Consider the following 13,313-nt stretch of genomic DNA (forward strand, 5'->3'; position numbering starts at 1 on the left):
ACTTCATGTCGATGCTTCAAATGTCGCACAAAAATAGTTTAGAAACGCTTATTTATCGGAAAATTATTCATTACGAAACAAAATGCAACACAATTTTCAGTGTTACTACAAGCATTGTCATAGCCTAGCACATTTTAGCTTCGCAACTTACGTTGCTACGTTAGTTATAGTGTCAGCATGCTTATAGCTAGCTACCTAAATAACAGTTACTTTATCGCATTAATCTTTCATGAGCACTGAGGCTTGCTATCGCAAAAGTGACACAAAAACGCACACCAAGTCTGCACAACAGGACCGCACGCTTGCAATGCGCTTGCTTACTGGCGTAAAGTATGTTTCTGGCCTAAGGCACTACAAAGCATCCAGATGGGCCATATGTTCAAATATTGGTTTTCACAGGGAGGTGTGTGAAGAAAAACATGACAGTTTGTAAGGAAGGTTGTCATGGTGTGTCAGTATTATTTACTTAGTTTTACAAGATTTGGGCCCAGGAATGAATTACCTTCATAAAAGGTTGTGTTTGGCATCTAATTTGAATTAGTCATAAAGCGATTTATAAAACACTTACTTCTTTTTAAGCCTGCGATCTTTCTCTGCCTGTGTTCCCAGCTTTCCAACCGCAATATCCTGACCCATAAGCTCAGGATCGGAAATGTTTCCTATTGATGGAGAAGATCCATTAACCCATCATCCGATAATGTTAGTGTGATCATTATATTTATATTCAACTCTAGATCAGTATTTTATCAACATCATGCCATAGAGCTTAACCTGAATTTAAACCAGACCCCACCCCCTTAATAGTTTATATGTCTCTGGTGCTGTGTCCATGTCCGTACCTTGTCCTGGTCCCATAATCTCTTTCCCCAGCTGCCCCAGTCTGGCCTTTTCTTTCTTCCCAAACAGTCGTCCGATGGAAGACTTGATGCCTTTCTTTTTCGGCTGTTTGTGAAGGGAGTCCTGGCTGCTGGCTACACTGCTCAGAGCACTGGCTTCCGTCTCTAATGTAGCCATCAGCCTGGAGACAGTCAATCACATCGACAGTGTTAAAGTCGAGTTATGTTTGTACACGGCACGTGTCTAGCTGCTGTCTTTTTGCCTTCTCACCGTGCATCATTGTGCGAAGAAGCGGGTAGCGTGTGGGTCATGCGGACATGGCGAGGTGTGGGAGGCGGCGAGGTCTCGCATTTGATGGTTGCCTTGTCCTCTCGGCCGTCATCGTCCACTGCTGCGATCTGTGAGGGAAAGGAAACTCTGGTGTCTTCCAATATTGCGCACTATTCCAAATTGAATTAAGAAAGTCTTTTTAAATTCACCCCAAATGTAGTTCACCCAAAAAATTTAAATTTGTCATTTACTCACTCTCATGTCGTTCCAAAACTATGACTTTTTTTTTCTGTGGAATATAAATGTAAGATATTTTGAGACATATAATTCAATTCAATTCAATGAAAGTCAATGTTGTTTGTTCTTAAAAATATCACTATCCGCAGAAGAAAGTAAGTCATACAGGATTGGAACGTCATGAAGATGAGTTTTTGGGTTGAAAACAGGATGTGTTTTATATGTATTTTTCATTCTAAATTAACCATAAATATATTTCCATACAACATACAGTAAAGGGTTTTCCAGAAACCTTAGATATGAATAATTAATGTTAATAATAATATTAATAATAAGCAATAATGAAAATAATTATTATATATTATAAATAACTATGAATAATTGATTACTTGTATTATTGTTTTATTAATCAGCACAAACATTTAAACATTCTTAAAACAATATAAATGTGCGTAAAGAGCAAAATGGTGAAGAATAATAAGACATGTTTTCAGAGATTTTAATTTAAATAAAGGTAATTTGCCAGTGCCATGAATAAACCTCATTATATTGTGTTATACTTATTCATTGCGTCAACACCCTTTTGAACTATAACAGGTACATTACAACTCGTGAATTTGAAATGGAAGTAATTTTGACATTCAAATTTTTGCCCTAACGCTGGTGTCCTTTATGGTGCCTATGAAAATAATCATGGCAAATACATGAGCTCTTTTGTGAAGGGACTTTTAAGTAGTACCTTTCTCCTGTGCTTCCGCAAGTCACTAGGCTGCAGAACAGAAAAGATAAAACGTTAACAGATTTCTGCCTGTTAATGGACTCGATAGTCATAAAGCATTCAAAGCAACTCAATGTGTTGATAAAGAAACTGCAGAGAAAACACTAGAAAAGCTGTAATACAGAAGAGATTTCATACCGTTTCATTTGTGGATTAACCAGCACTACAACTTGCATGAAAAAATGTCCCAAAAAATTAAACAAATATTCTTAAAGAGGTCATATACATTTTTTTAAATAAAATAAATAAATAAAATTTTCATTTCCAATGACCATTTTCTTCCATCTATGGTCAGCACAGCTGATATCTAAAAATATCAAAGAAAATTGTACTGTAAATCCTCATGATATGACCCCCGTAGGACAGAGATACGCGTGAGCTCGTATACCAGTGTCATGACCCCCATGCGCTCCATGTCGTGGGCCGGGCTGCGCGGGGTGAGTTTGGGGGTGGAGTGTCCGCTGGGAGGTGAGGAGGAGGCGAGGGAGGATGCGGTGGCCGAGGCAGTCATGGAGGCTCCGGGATACTGAAGCCGCGCCAGGTTCAGACCCTCGAGGCTCACGCTGGCCACGCGGTTCTCGATTTCCTCTGCCCTCAGTTCAGTCGACTCCTTCTCTTCTTGGATCAGCCTGGAGAAACAAGAGAAAAAGACTTTAGCCCACAGTTAGTTAGGAAGTATTTGATGATAATCTACTGTACTAGCATTTTCATTTACAAAATAACTGGAAGTGCTAAGCTTGCTGGGCGAAAATATGTAACCATTATGGGCAGAAAGGCTACGAACACAGTAGCTAAAACTTCTAATTATCCCTTAGTACAATGGATAGTGCCAAATGAAAAGCTTTGAACTTTCAACACAGAAAAATGACTAAATAAATGCAATAACAAGCTCAGAGAGACAGAGAAATAATAACAGGCTTGAGGACACGAACCGACAACACTCAAGGATGGCTAACTGCAGTTTGCTGATCTAATGTTCGACAGCTCTTGTAGTGGATGTTTTTCATGGGCTCAGATTATTGAACATCTTGTAAAGCAACCATCGACTGGGCTGCAAACAATTAAACATTGACCATTTGTCAAGCATTTAACATGTTTACAGTTGGTTGTAAGGCATTCAACGGTTTTGTGTCTTTTAGCCAAACACCAAAGCTGGTGCTTTATCAAAAGCGGACCACTAATGGGAGAAGCAAACAGCGGCGCAGGGAGACCATCTTTCTTCCTGTGGTAATCAAAACAACCAGCACATATTATAGGCACAGTTTAATAGTACAGTGAGCTGTATTTGTACACTGGTAATCAAATAAGGTTGGACACACATACTGTACTGTATATTATATATGAGGTTGAGTATTTTGGATGTGGGAAATAACAGGACAGGACCATCTAAAAAAAAATTCAAACTTGTCCGCAGTGAGAGGCTCTTGGCGAATTTAAAATGACCTTTGAAACATAAAATACAACTAAAGTTCCATAAAAAAAGGCTCAAGAAATACTTGCCGTCTGTTCTGGCTTCATCAAATATTAATCACACATTTCCACTAATTGGACAAAATTCAAATTAGATCTCAATGAAAATTGGAGTCATACATTTGCTTTTGACAACCTTAGGTGCAAGTGCCCATCCAGTCTTAGGGTCTCCAATATCATGTGAGGGAGATCGACAGACAGGACACAGCGATGACACATATCAAGCCAGACAGGTGATAGTGGTGTGATATTGAGGAGATGGACTGCAGGAACAGCCGTTACATTTTAGTCAACCGATTCAATAACAACTGGACAGCCTACAGGAGAAACCCTGAGCTTTGGCTGATATTTAAATCAATATATATACGCTGCCTGAAGGCACAACTCTGCTTTCTGCAGCACCTTTTATTGTTTTAATTCAATTTAGGACTTGCGTGTAGCAGAATCCTGATTCTGAGTCTGTAGAAATGTACAAGTTTGAATAAATTTGACAGTTAAAACAAAACAAAAATCAGCCAAGGGATTAGCTAGGGAGTAGAAGGTTACATGTAGTCTATGGGGGGAAACTTGAATGATAAATCTACACTGTAAAAGACACAAAGTTGACAGGTTCAATCCCCCATGTATGTTTGTAAAAATAGCCGTAAATGAGATTAAAAAAAATATCTGGCAAGTCTGAAATATACTACACAACTTTTAAAATCTGAACCTAATTTAAAACTTTAGGCATCATACACTTGCCGACTCTGTAATTGACTAAAGAAAAAAACTGCATACTACACAAACGACAAGACCAGACAATTACTAGACTTTCAAATTGTTCAGAACACAACAAACTCATGCAGTAACATATACCTCACTGCTAGGGGACGCATAACAAATAAAATCGACTTAAAATATCAAATATTTGATATCCTCTGAGTGGAAGAAATCAATTTGTGAAACCAAACACATCGGAGACTGTGCCCATCATAGACTGCACAATTTTCTGTGAAAATCTGTCAACTCTGACTGCACAAAATCTACAGATTTGCTCTGACTTTCAGCAACTAGCGTCAACTCCACCAGACTGTACATTAGAGGAAAGATCTGAAAAAAAGTTTTGAAGTGTATTCCAGCCTTAACCAGATTAAAAAGACCACTGAGGTCTGATTTATGAGATTATGACCGTGGATTTTTTAAAATAACATTTAAATTATGTTTTCAGAGAAAATGCATCACAAGAACAACAAACATGGTTTTTCATTAAATAATAAAAATAATTCCCCCATAACAGAGAGTCAGATTTCAGGCCCCATAACTACATTTGTCAGTGTAATAAATGACTTGCTTTTGTTATCCAACCTGGGCTATATTTCTCTGCTAGTACTACTAGACCTAAAATCTGCATTTGAGATATCATTAACATTCTTTTGGACCAGCTTTCATTTTGGGGGGTGGGGGGGGGGGATTTTTTGGACAGGTGACTAACCTGGTTTAGATCTTACTTGTTGGTAGTGTAAACAAACAGCTGTTAAACCTAACAATGCTAAAGAAGGTGTGCAGCAAGGGTCAGTCTTAAGCCCCTCTGCTGTTCTCCTTGCCCATTTTCCCTTGGATACCTTTGAGGTGATATGTTTAAGAAATATAATGTTCTTACATTGCTATACAGATGTATTACATTACAGACATTAAAGCCATTTGAAAGTAATACCACTTCTCAATCTCTGGGTAGACAATTAAGACACACCTTTTAACCCAAGTCTTCAAGGTCAGTGGTCACAATGAATAGACTGACCGGATTTCTTTATTGATGGCATCCAGTTGTTCTTGCAGCATCATAGCCAGAGTTTGAGCATCTGAGTGTCCTCCAGGAGACAGTAGATCCATCGAGCTGAAAAGGGTCTCTCGGTCATCGTCATCAATATCCGACATCTCCGTGTCACTCTCAAATGGGTGGCCGCCCAGAACGCCAAGTTGCTGAGAGCGCCATTCGTGCTCTCCCAGAGACTTAGCCTGCAGGGAGATGAAAGAGAAGCAGGAAGAAGTGATGTTCAGTACAAAGCTCAATAAACAAGGGGTGAAGAGCTCCTACCTTCTGTTCGTCAGTACGTAACCCCAGGCGTCCTCTCCTGGGTCTGCGGATCACCTTGGTGGAGCGATAATGGTCCGACTGCGTCTCGGCAAGAGAACCCAGAGAGAAACGCAGATCTCCGGAAGCATCCAGATGGGACCTGGAATCAAGACCACAATCCATCAAGACATCTATAATTTATACACATTAGAACTTTTCAATGCTAAAATGTAATTTGTAATGAAAGAACAATATAGAATCAAAATTGCCATAAGAAATTTAATTAATATCACTGCATAGAGGGTAACATTACCTCTGTTCCAAAACCTAGTGAGCTGCTTTGCTGTCTACATAAGCACTAGTTCTTAACCAATATTGGAACGTAATAAGTGACTGATCTGGAAAAGCACAGGCAGCAACTCTAAATGTCACATAAATCCTCATGGGAAGTATACGAGAAACTTTACTCTTGATTCCAATAAAATTTGAAGATGATGCTAAGCTAACAGCCCAATACTCCAATAGAGCGGAATGGTGCTGAAAACTTTATTTTTCAGTGGCCTTGGATCTGGAACTATTTTTCCCCATAGGCTTTTTTTTTAAGTCTTTGTTAAAGATTTATAAGCCATGAACCAAACCAACCAGCTATGAGGTGAATCATAACATTACAAACTTTGATTTGAAGCATAAACCATTTCAAAATTGGACAAAGATTTTTTACTTCCAGAACCCGACTGTTGCACTCTGATAGCATAAAAAACATACATTTTGGATGAAATAATACATTTTAAATTATATTTAATTTTTTTATCCATAGTTTTATAATATTTGATCTATTTATAGTCAGCATTTCTCACCTTTTTTATTTAGCAATGCACCCTTACATACATGCGATGCTGCTGCTAATGTTGCTGCCAAATGTTGTGGAACAGCCTTCATGTCGAGCGCACACCTACTGTATGATACCTTAAAATTCTGTCGAGCTTGTTGGGTTTTGGAACAGAGCTACTGTTTATTGTAAAAGGATAGTTCTTAGTTTTTCATGATTTCTGTCTCACCGTGACAGTGTGGGCTCTGTAAGGGATCCGGCCCTCAACCGGTACTGATCCAGCTCAGATCTCAGTTTCTCTATCTCATCCGAGAGATGAGACTACAACCGCAAAGCACATTAAAGTTTCATTTTACTTAGAATGGGTAGCAAAACATTGCATTAAAATTTGTTCAGCCAAGCTAGTTTTCGGAAAATAAAAACTAATGACCTTTTCTTGAATGGAGTCTTCTAACTGCTTCCTGTAGTTATCAGAGTCTTGTATTAGCACATTCTGAAAGAAAAGCAATGGAAACGGTATGAGTGATTGACGTGGTCGGAAGTCATTGGTACTGGTGGTTGGATCGTCTCCCACCTTCTCCTCAAGAGCGGACATCCTCTCTTTCAAGTGGAGCTGTAATCGTTCGTTGGACTCGGTCAAGAGTCTGTCCACAGTGTCTGACAGACGCTTGTTGTGTTCCTCGTTCATCTTCTCTCTCTGTCGAGCCTGAGGAAACACAATACACCATTTTATCTATAAAACTTTTTTTTTAAACATTATATTCACACAAATGTGTGGACAGATTTAGTGTTAAATCAGTTTCTGGTTCGGAAATGGAAGGTCAAGGTAGAGTGCATTGCATTGTGGGATACTGTTTTACTACATATTTGGGTGGCAATTTGGATATTCCATATAAACAGAAAACGTACATTCTGCACAATGTAAGCATACTGTAAAAATAGAACATGGTATACAAGTATGCAATTCCTCAAAAAAACATTATTGAATGATATAAAGTGATGTTGACCCTGAGCAGTTCCTGATTCTTCTCCTCCAGCTGTCCCTCTAAATGTCTCATACGCTCCTCGATACTGCCATGTCTCTCCTCCGCCTGAACAACAAACACACACAATGTATTTTGTCAGATGAAAACATGTAAATCCACAAATTAGCCCAAACCAGCAGAGAAAGGACCCATCAACCATGTGATGTTGGCTCGAATCAAAATGAGAGTGTGTGTTTGGTTTATAAGGTATCGTCACACCAAACACCGCAGATATGGTTGAGCAGACAGGTAAAGAGAAGGAGTGTTTATTTCCTTAAGCTTCTGTTCTCTCGTGGGTGAACAGAAAGAAGCAAGTACGTCAGCAACTCATTAAAGCGAAGAAAATCCCAGCTGAGCATCACATGCAGCTGAAATACACCAGCAGTGAACAGACCCACAACCAGACAGAGCAAAGTGAATCAGAGAGAGAGAGAGAGAGAGAGAGAGAGAGAGAGAGAGAGAGAGAGAGAGAGAGAGAGAGAGAGAGAGAGAGAGAGAGAGAGAGAGAGAGAGAGAGAGAGAGAGAGAGAGAGCGGCTTTCAGCCCCACCTTCCTAAAACTGCAGTTCATGTCCTGGAGTTTAGCTACCATATCAGACTACCAAACCACACAATACAGAGAGATAACACACAATATTAATAATGAGAACCATATGAATAATTTATATCAGTAAATGTTACCACAGCAGTTTGTTATCAGATGGTTTAAATACTGAACAAGTGTTTAATTTATGTCTTGTACCTGCTTACTTTTTCTTTAAAGTCACCATGAAATCAAAATTAGTTTTTTAATGGAATATTGCAGCATTTCTTATAAATCATTTATTCGTTCATATCAACTATATATATCTTATACCGGTATATATTAATTCAAGTGCCCTCATGAACATAATAACAACATTATTTTTATAAAGTTAATATGGTACCTAATATAACAATTTATAAAGAAAGAATTATAAAAATATTACTGCAACTTTTTCATCAAGATAATTGTATAATAATGCTCAAGTTAATTATATAAACAATATAACAACTTTTTTAGAGAACATTTGTTTTGGTTCTGTACAGTAATCACTGTGGAAAGGAAATAATTCACATATGATGAACAAAAGGATTTAAGCATTCTGTGTTTGGTGAAAATTTTTGATTGTTGTACATGTGGTAACACATGCCAGGCAAACCGAAACAAATATATAATGATATATTTAACCATATGGCCCTTCAAAACTTTCTGATCAGTACACACAACTGTACCACACAACACAAGTTTGAAATAGATTTCTACCGCTACTGATGATATTGAAGTGTTTTATGCTGATCAATGCACATAATAAATGTACACTAAGTGCAATATAATGCTTTGCACCAACCAGACCAAGAACTTTTAGAGCCTCTAAATGTGCAGTGGTCAGAAAGAGAAACCACCTCAAAAATGGCCCTTGAACCCCTAGCCTGAATATTTGAGCCCGATATGGGCCACAGTTTGATGTCTTGGTCGCTGAGTCTGAAATTGTATTGTTTGTGTGATTCATTTGTGTCAATAGTTCATTTTGATGGTTCACTTCAATAAATAAGTTATAAAACAATTCACAAATTAATTTAAGAGTCATCATTCATAAGTGTTCCCAGATGTTCATGCACTTCACGTATTCAATTCATTAAATGCACAGCTAGTCCCTTCCTTGTTACTGAAGTCAACGTGATCCCGGCCGTATCCAGATCAGACGGTGGACCTGCACCTGGACTCATCCATGACGCATCCCTGAAGTGCCAGCCGGCGTGATGACTCCGACCTCCAACCAGATGGAAATGGATAAATACTCTAAATGTTCTGATCCAATCTGACTTGTAATGCTGTCTGAATCATAATCATACACTGTTCGCTCGTTGGCCAGAGGAGAACTGTCCCCCGACTGAGCCTGGTTTCTCCAAAGGTTTTTTTCTCCACTCTGTCACCTGATGGAGTTTTGGTTCCTTGACACTTTTTGCCTTGGATTTTTGCTTGCTTAGTCGGAGACATTTAATATTCAACAATATTATTGATCTGCCTTACTTAAGGTGGACGATGATGCAATTTTCTTCTAGAAACAAACTTGGTTGAATTATTTTAATGCTATCACTGTGAAGCTGCTTTGATACAATCTGTATTGTAAAAAGCGCTATATAAATAAAGGTGACTTGACAGCTAGTGTGTGTGTGTGTGTGTGTGTGTGTGTGTGTGTGTGTGGTACCTTGGTGAGAGCTGCTATCCTCTGTGCTAGCTCAGCCTCGACTTCAGGCAGTGTCTCAGCTTTCCTCATGGTCTGCTGGAGCTTCTGTTCTGCCAACTCCAGCCGCTCCTGTAACTGCCTGTTCTTCTCTTCCATCTGTGGGAACACACACACACACACACACACACACACACACACACACACACACACACACACACACACACACACACACACACACACACACACACACACACACACACAGTCTGATCAGAAAGAGTTTATCGAAAAACAGCAGACATCATAGGACGTTCCAGCTTCCACAGCAACAAGTGGATCAGCGTGGCCCTTTTCAGTGTGCCCAAACAAACATACAAATTACATAACTGCCTATTTTTTTTCAACTCTAGTGAGTGATAAATGCACACTGAATTAACTTATCTCAATTAACTTATCTTATATGGAAATAAGTGTTATTGTTGTTGCCTACAAATAAACTATTTTTATTGAAATAAAGCTGAAATAAAATATAAATACTACAATTTTTTTTATAAAATTGAGAAATGTTGTCATAGTGACTAACAAAAAAAATAAGACAAAAAAAATATATATATATATATATAACTAAATATAAAAAAAAATATAAAAATGACAAAAGTACATAACCAAATTATTAAAACTTAAACTGAAAATATTAAAATGTAAAAACGAATTCAAAACAATAAATACTTGAATAGTATATAAATAATGCCAAAATAATACTAATATGGAAAAGGGTATTCTCTCAAATTCAGTCATACAAATTTGGTACAAAATAAGTAAATAATGACAGAATTTAATTTTGTGTCTGATTTATTAATTTTGATAGTTAATTGATGGTTTGTCAAGTGTGCCATGCCCTTTCATCTCTGTAATATGTTCAAAACATTTATCTTTTTAGGCACTTCAGAAATCTTGGTAAATTATCATTTGGCAGGACAAGAAATGGTGTCATCTTGACCATGACATCAGCGGAACGGAATGTTCAGTTACGAATGGAATGACTCTTTGTCCATTATCAAGTTCCAAACATCTGTGCCTTCACACATGTATGAATACGGAGGTACGTAATTGCAACATATCAAAGCAATTTGAAATAACACATAAGGGAAATGGAGAAGGAAATTGGAAAACAAGCGGTCAAAACCTGACCTGTCTGAGGAACGCCTCCTTATTGGCTAGTTCGTTTTCCAGCTTGTCTGTGATGTCATGTAGCGACGTGGACTCTCTCTGGGCACTGAGATAGCGCTTCTCAAGAGTCACGATCCGTTCCTCCATGTCTTCTTTCTGACACATCCCCTGTATAAATGCACAAATATATTGGCAGACTGTTGGTTAGTGGACACACACCTAAGGAGCCCGCAGGTGTAATAGTCTGCTGTCAATCAAAAATCCTGCCCTATAATTACATACAGGCTTGAGGACAAATATCAACACAGGCAAATGCACACATTCGGACATGGAGACACACACACACACACACAGCCTTGGGCTGCCACAACCTCTCTTCTCCATCAATAGCTGAATCTCCAATTCAACAGACATTTCCCAGACTCTGTCCAGCTGTCACTAATTATCAATGTGACATCAAGATGGAGTCAGTGCCCAAAATGGAACACACCTGGTCAGTCAGGGCCGTTACGAACAGAATATTCCAATGCGGCACCTTTTAAGAAAACTCTCAATGAGTAGTAAAGATGTCGCACAGCTTCAAACATTGAATTCGGGGTTCTGTCGGATGAGGTTTCGCACACAGCCTAATTCACATACACCCATATACTGCACCTCTTTAATATCTCTCTGGAACCTGTTGTTCACGTCTTCGCTCTTGATGAGGTCTTTGCGGGCCGTCTCCAGCTCCTGCTCCACCTCGGACACGCGGGAGGACAGCGAGGACATGCGCTCCTTCATCTGAGCCAGCTCGTAGTTCTGCTTCTCCAGCAGCTCCTGCAGCTCCACCACCTGACTGGCCTCGTCCCCCGAGTCCATCGACCCGTTAGACAACCGCTGCAGACCAAACACACACGATACACTTTCCTTTAGTGTTGTGAGATCCATTAAGGTTCGATTTTTTAAATAGAATGAACTAATTCAGTATAACTTCACATTGTTATCAGGGTTAGCGTCTTTAAAATAAAACTAAAACTACAACCATACAAAACATGTCCATTACTTGAAAAATAATAAACATTTAAGCATCAAGACGTGCATACATTTTTGGTCAAGATCTTGTATTGAGTCCAGCACTCTATAAAGTCTCCTCCAGCACATCCCAAAGACTTTCATTGAATTTAAGGTCTGGACTCAAATCAAGTGTGAACATGATTCTTCATGCTTCCTCCCAACCATTCTTTAGCAATTTGAGCCTGATGAATCTTGACATTGTCATCCTGGAATATGGCCATGATGCCTCTTCCTACTGTACGTGATTGTTTAAGAAATGAAAAGCTACACACACTCCATCAAATAGGGTTAGAAGAACTGCTGCCAAACATATAACATGATAGAAACGCAATAATCACTCAATCCAAGTTCCATGATCCCATGTTTTCAACTAGTTTGTGCGGCTCTTTATATGGATTTTTGAATTCCCAGCATCCTCATTTTCATCTAATTGCATTCTGAGTGTGTGAAACAGAGGCTCAGCAGATATTTCCTCTGCCGTGCCTAAAATAAAGATTTCTGTCACATATTCACACTAAAACTTGACACGTCTTATGCCGCACTAAAATTAGACTTTACATCCCGTTTAATTTATGGCTGCAGACTGTAAGACAGAAGGGTGATAAAATCATTTGCAGAGCACACTGAATTTACTCTGTCAAAGCTGTGAAGCCGCGAGAGATTGACAAGACAAAGAATAGCAGTGGTTTATTCTGGAGCGGCTGTAGGGTAATGACTCACTGACACTTTTTTACACTCTCTTTCTCTCTCTTCTTTTTTTGTCTGTATCTATTTCGGAGGGTCAGATTTGTTTGTTTGACGTTCAGGCAAAACCAATGACCTCTAGTTGGTCGGCTGGACCCATGCATCAGTGCCAGAGGCCCTGGGTATTGTCAGTACTGCTACTAAATCTATCGAGCATCATGGGAGATTAATTTGGCCAATTGAGATACACTGTCAAAGTGCCAACCTTTATCTTCTATGAGGCCACAAATTCCTGCCATCACTGTCACCATGCCAACACAATCTAATGCCGCACAACACGGCGCCCATCGGTGACGGTGAGAGCTGGACGACACTTCTCTCATCCTTTCATCCTGTTATCTTTTCATCAGGAGGCAAGATTCTGCTACGATCGGTTTAACGGGACATTAAATGTCATCTAGAAATACAGTTTGACAGGATGAGTGAGTGTGTTGACTGTATAGCGAAGGCTTATTGATTTCATTGCACACCTCTGTGTTCAAAAACTGATTTTCAGTAGTTTCTTTCTTCTCTACTGGACTTAAAGAATCGTACATCAAAATAAATCACCTCAAGGCACCAATTATGTACAGTCGCGTTCAAAAGTTTGGGGTTGGGAAGATTTTCCTGGAAAATAGAAACATTTATAGAACATAATCAAA

The 13,313-nt window shown here is 38.9% G+C and overlaps 1 protein-coding gene across 11 annotated transcripts in view; it reads right to left on the bottom strand.

The window, feature by feature from the left end:
• ppfia2 (PTPRF interacting protein alpha 2) overlaps positions 1 to 13,313 on the bottom strand; it is a 147,378-nt gene that overhangs the window by 23,064 nt on the left and 111,001 nt on the right. For 6 of the 11 annotated variants that reach the window (XM_079623998.1, XM_079623997.1, XM_079623994.1 and 3 more), the window contains 14 exons: positions 11,530 to 11,751; positions 10,897 to 11,043; positions 9,730 to 9,864; positions 7,482 to 7,565; positions 7,049 to 7,180; positions 6,905 to 6,967; positions 6,704 to 6,795; positions 5,667 to 5,805; positions 5,370 to 5,587; positions 2,511 to 2,751; positions 2,084 to 2,113; positions 1,108 to 1,235; positions 840 to 1,018; positions 569 to 659 (listed from right to left, as the gene is read on the bottom strand). In XM_079623998.1, the coding sequence (XP_079480124.1) occupies positions 569 to 659; positions 840 to 1,018; positions 1,108 to 1,235; positions 2,084 to 2,113; positions 2,511 to 2,751; positions 5,370 to 5,587; positions 5,667 to 5,805; positions 6,704 to 6,795; positions 6,905 to 6,967; positions 7,049 to 7,180; positions 7,482 to 7,565; positions 9,730 to 9,864; positions 10,897 to 11,043; positions 11,530 to 11,751 (1,901 nt within the window). Of the gene's footprint in view, positions 1 to 568; positions 660 to 839; positions 1,019 to 1,107; positions 1,236 to 2,083; positions 2,114 to 2,510; positions 2,752 to 5,369; positions 5,588 to 5,666; positions 5,806 to 6,703; positions 6,796 to 6,904; positions 6,968 to 7,048; positions 7,181 to 7,481; positions 7,566 to 9,729; positions 9,865 to 10,896; positions 11,044 to 11,529; positions 11,752 to 13,221; positions 13,279 to 13,313 lie in introns of all 11 variants that reach the window. The other 5 variants (XM_079623996.1, XM_079623995.1, XM_079623991.1 and 2 more) reach the window with 1 other exon arrangement.

Source organism: Phoxinus phoxinus (assembly GCF_949152265.1).
Source record: "Phoxinus phoxinus genome assembly, chromosome: 9".
Classification (NCBI taxonomy): domain Eukaryota; kingdom Metazoa; phylum Chordata; class Actinopteri; order Cypriniformes; family Leuciscidae; genus Phoxinus; species Phoxinus phoxinus.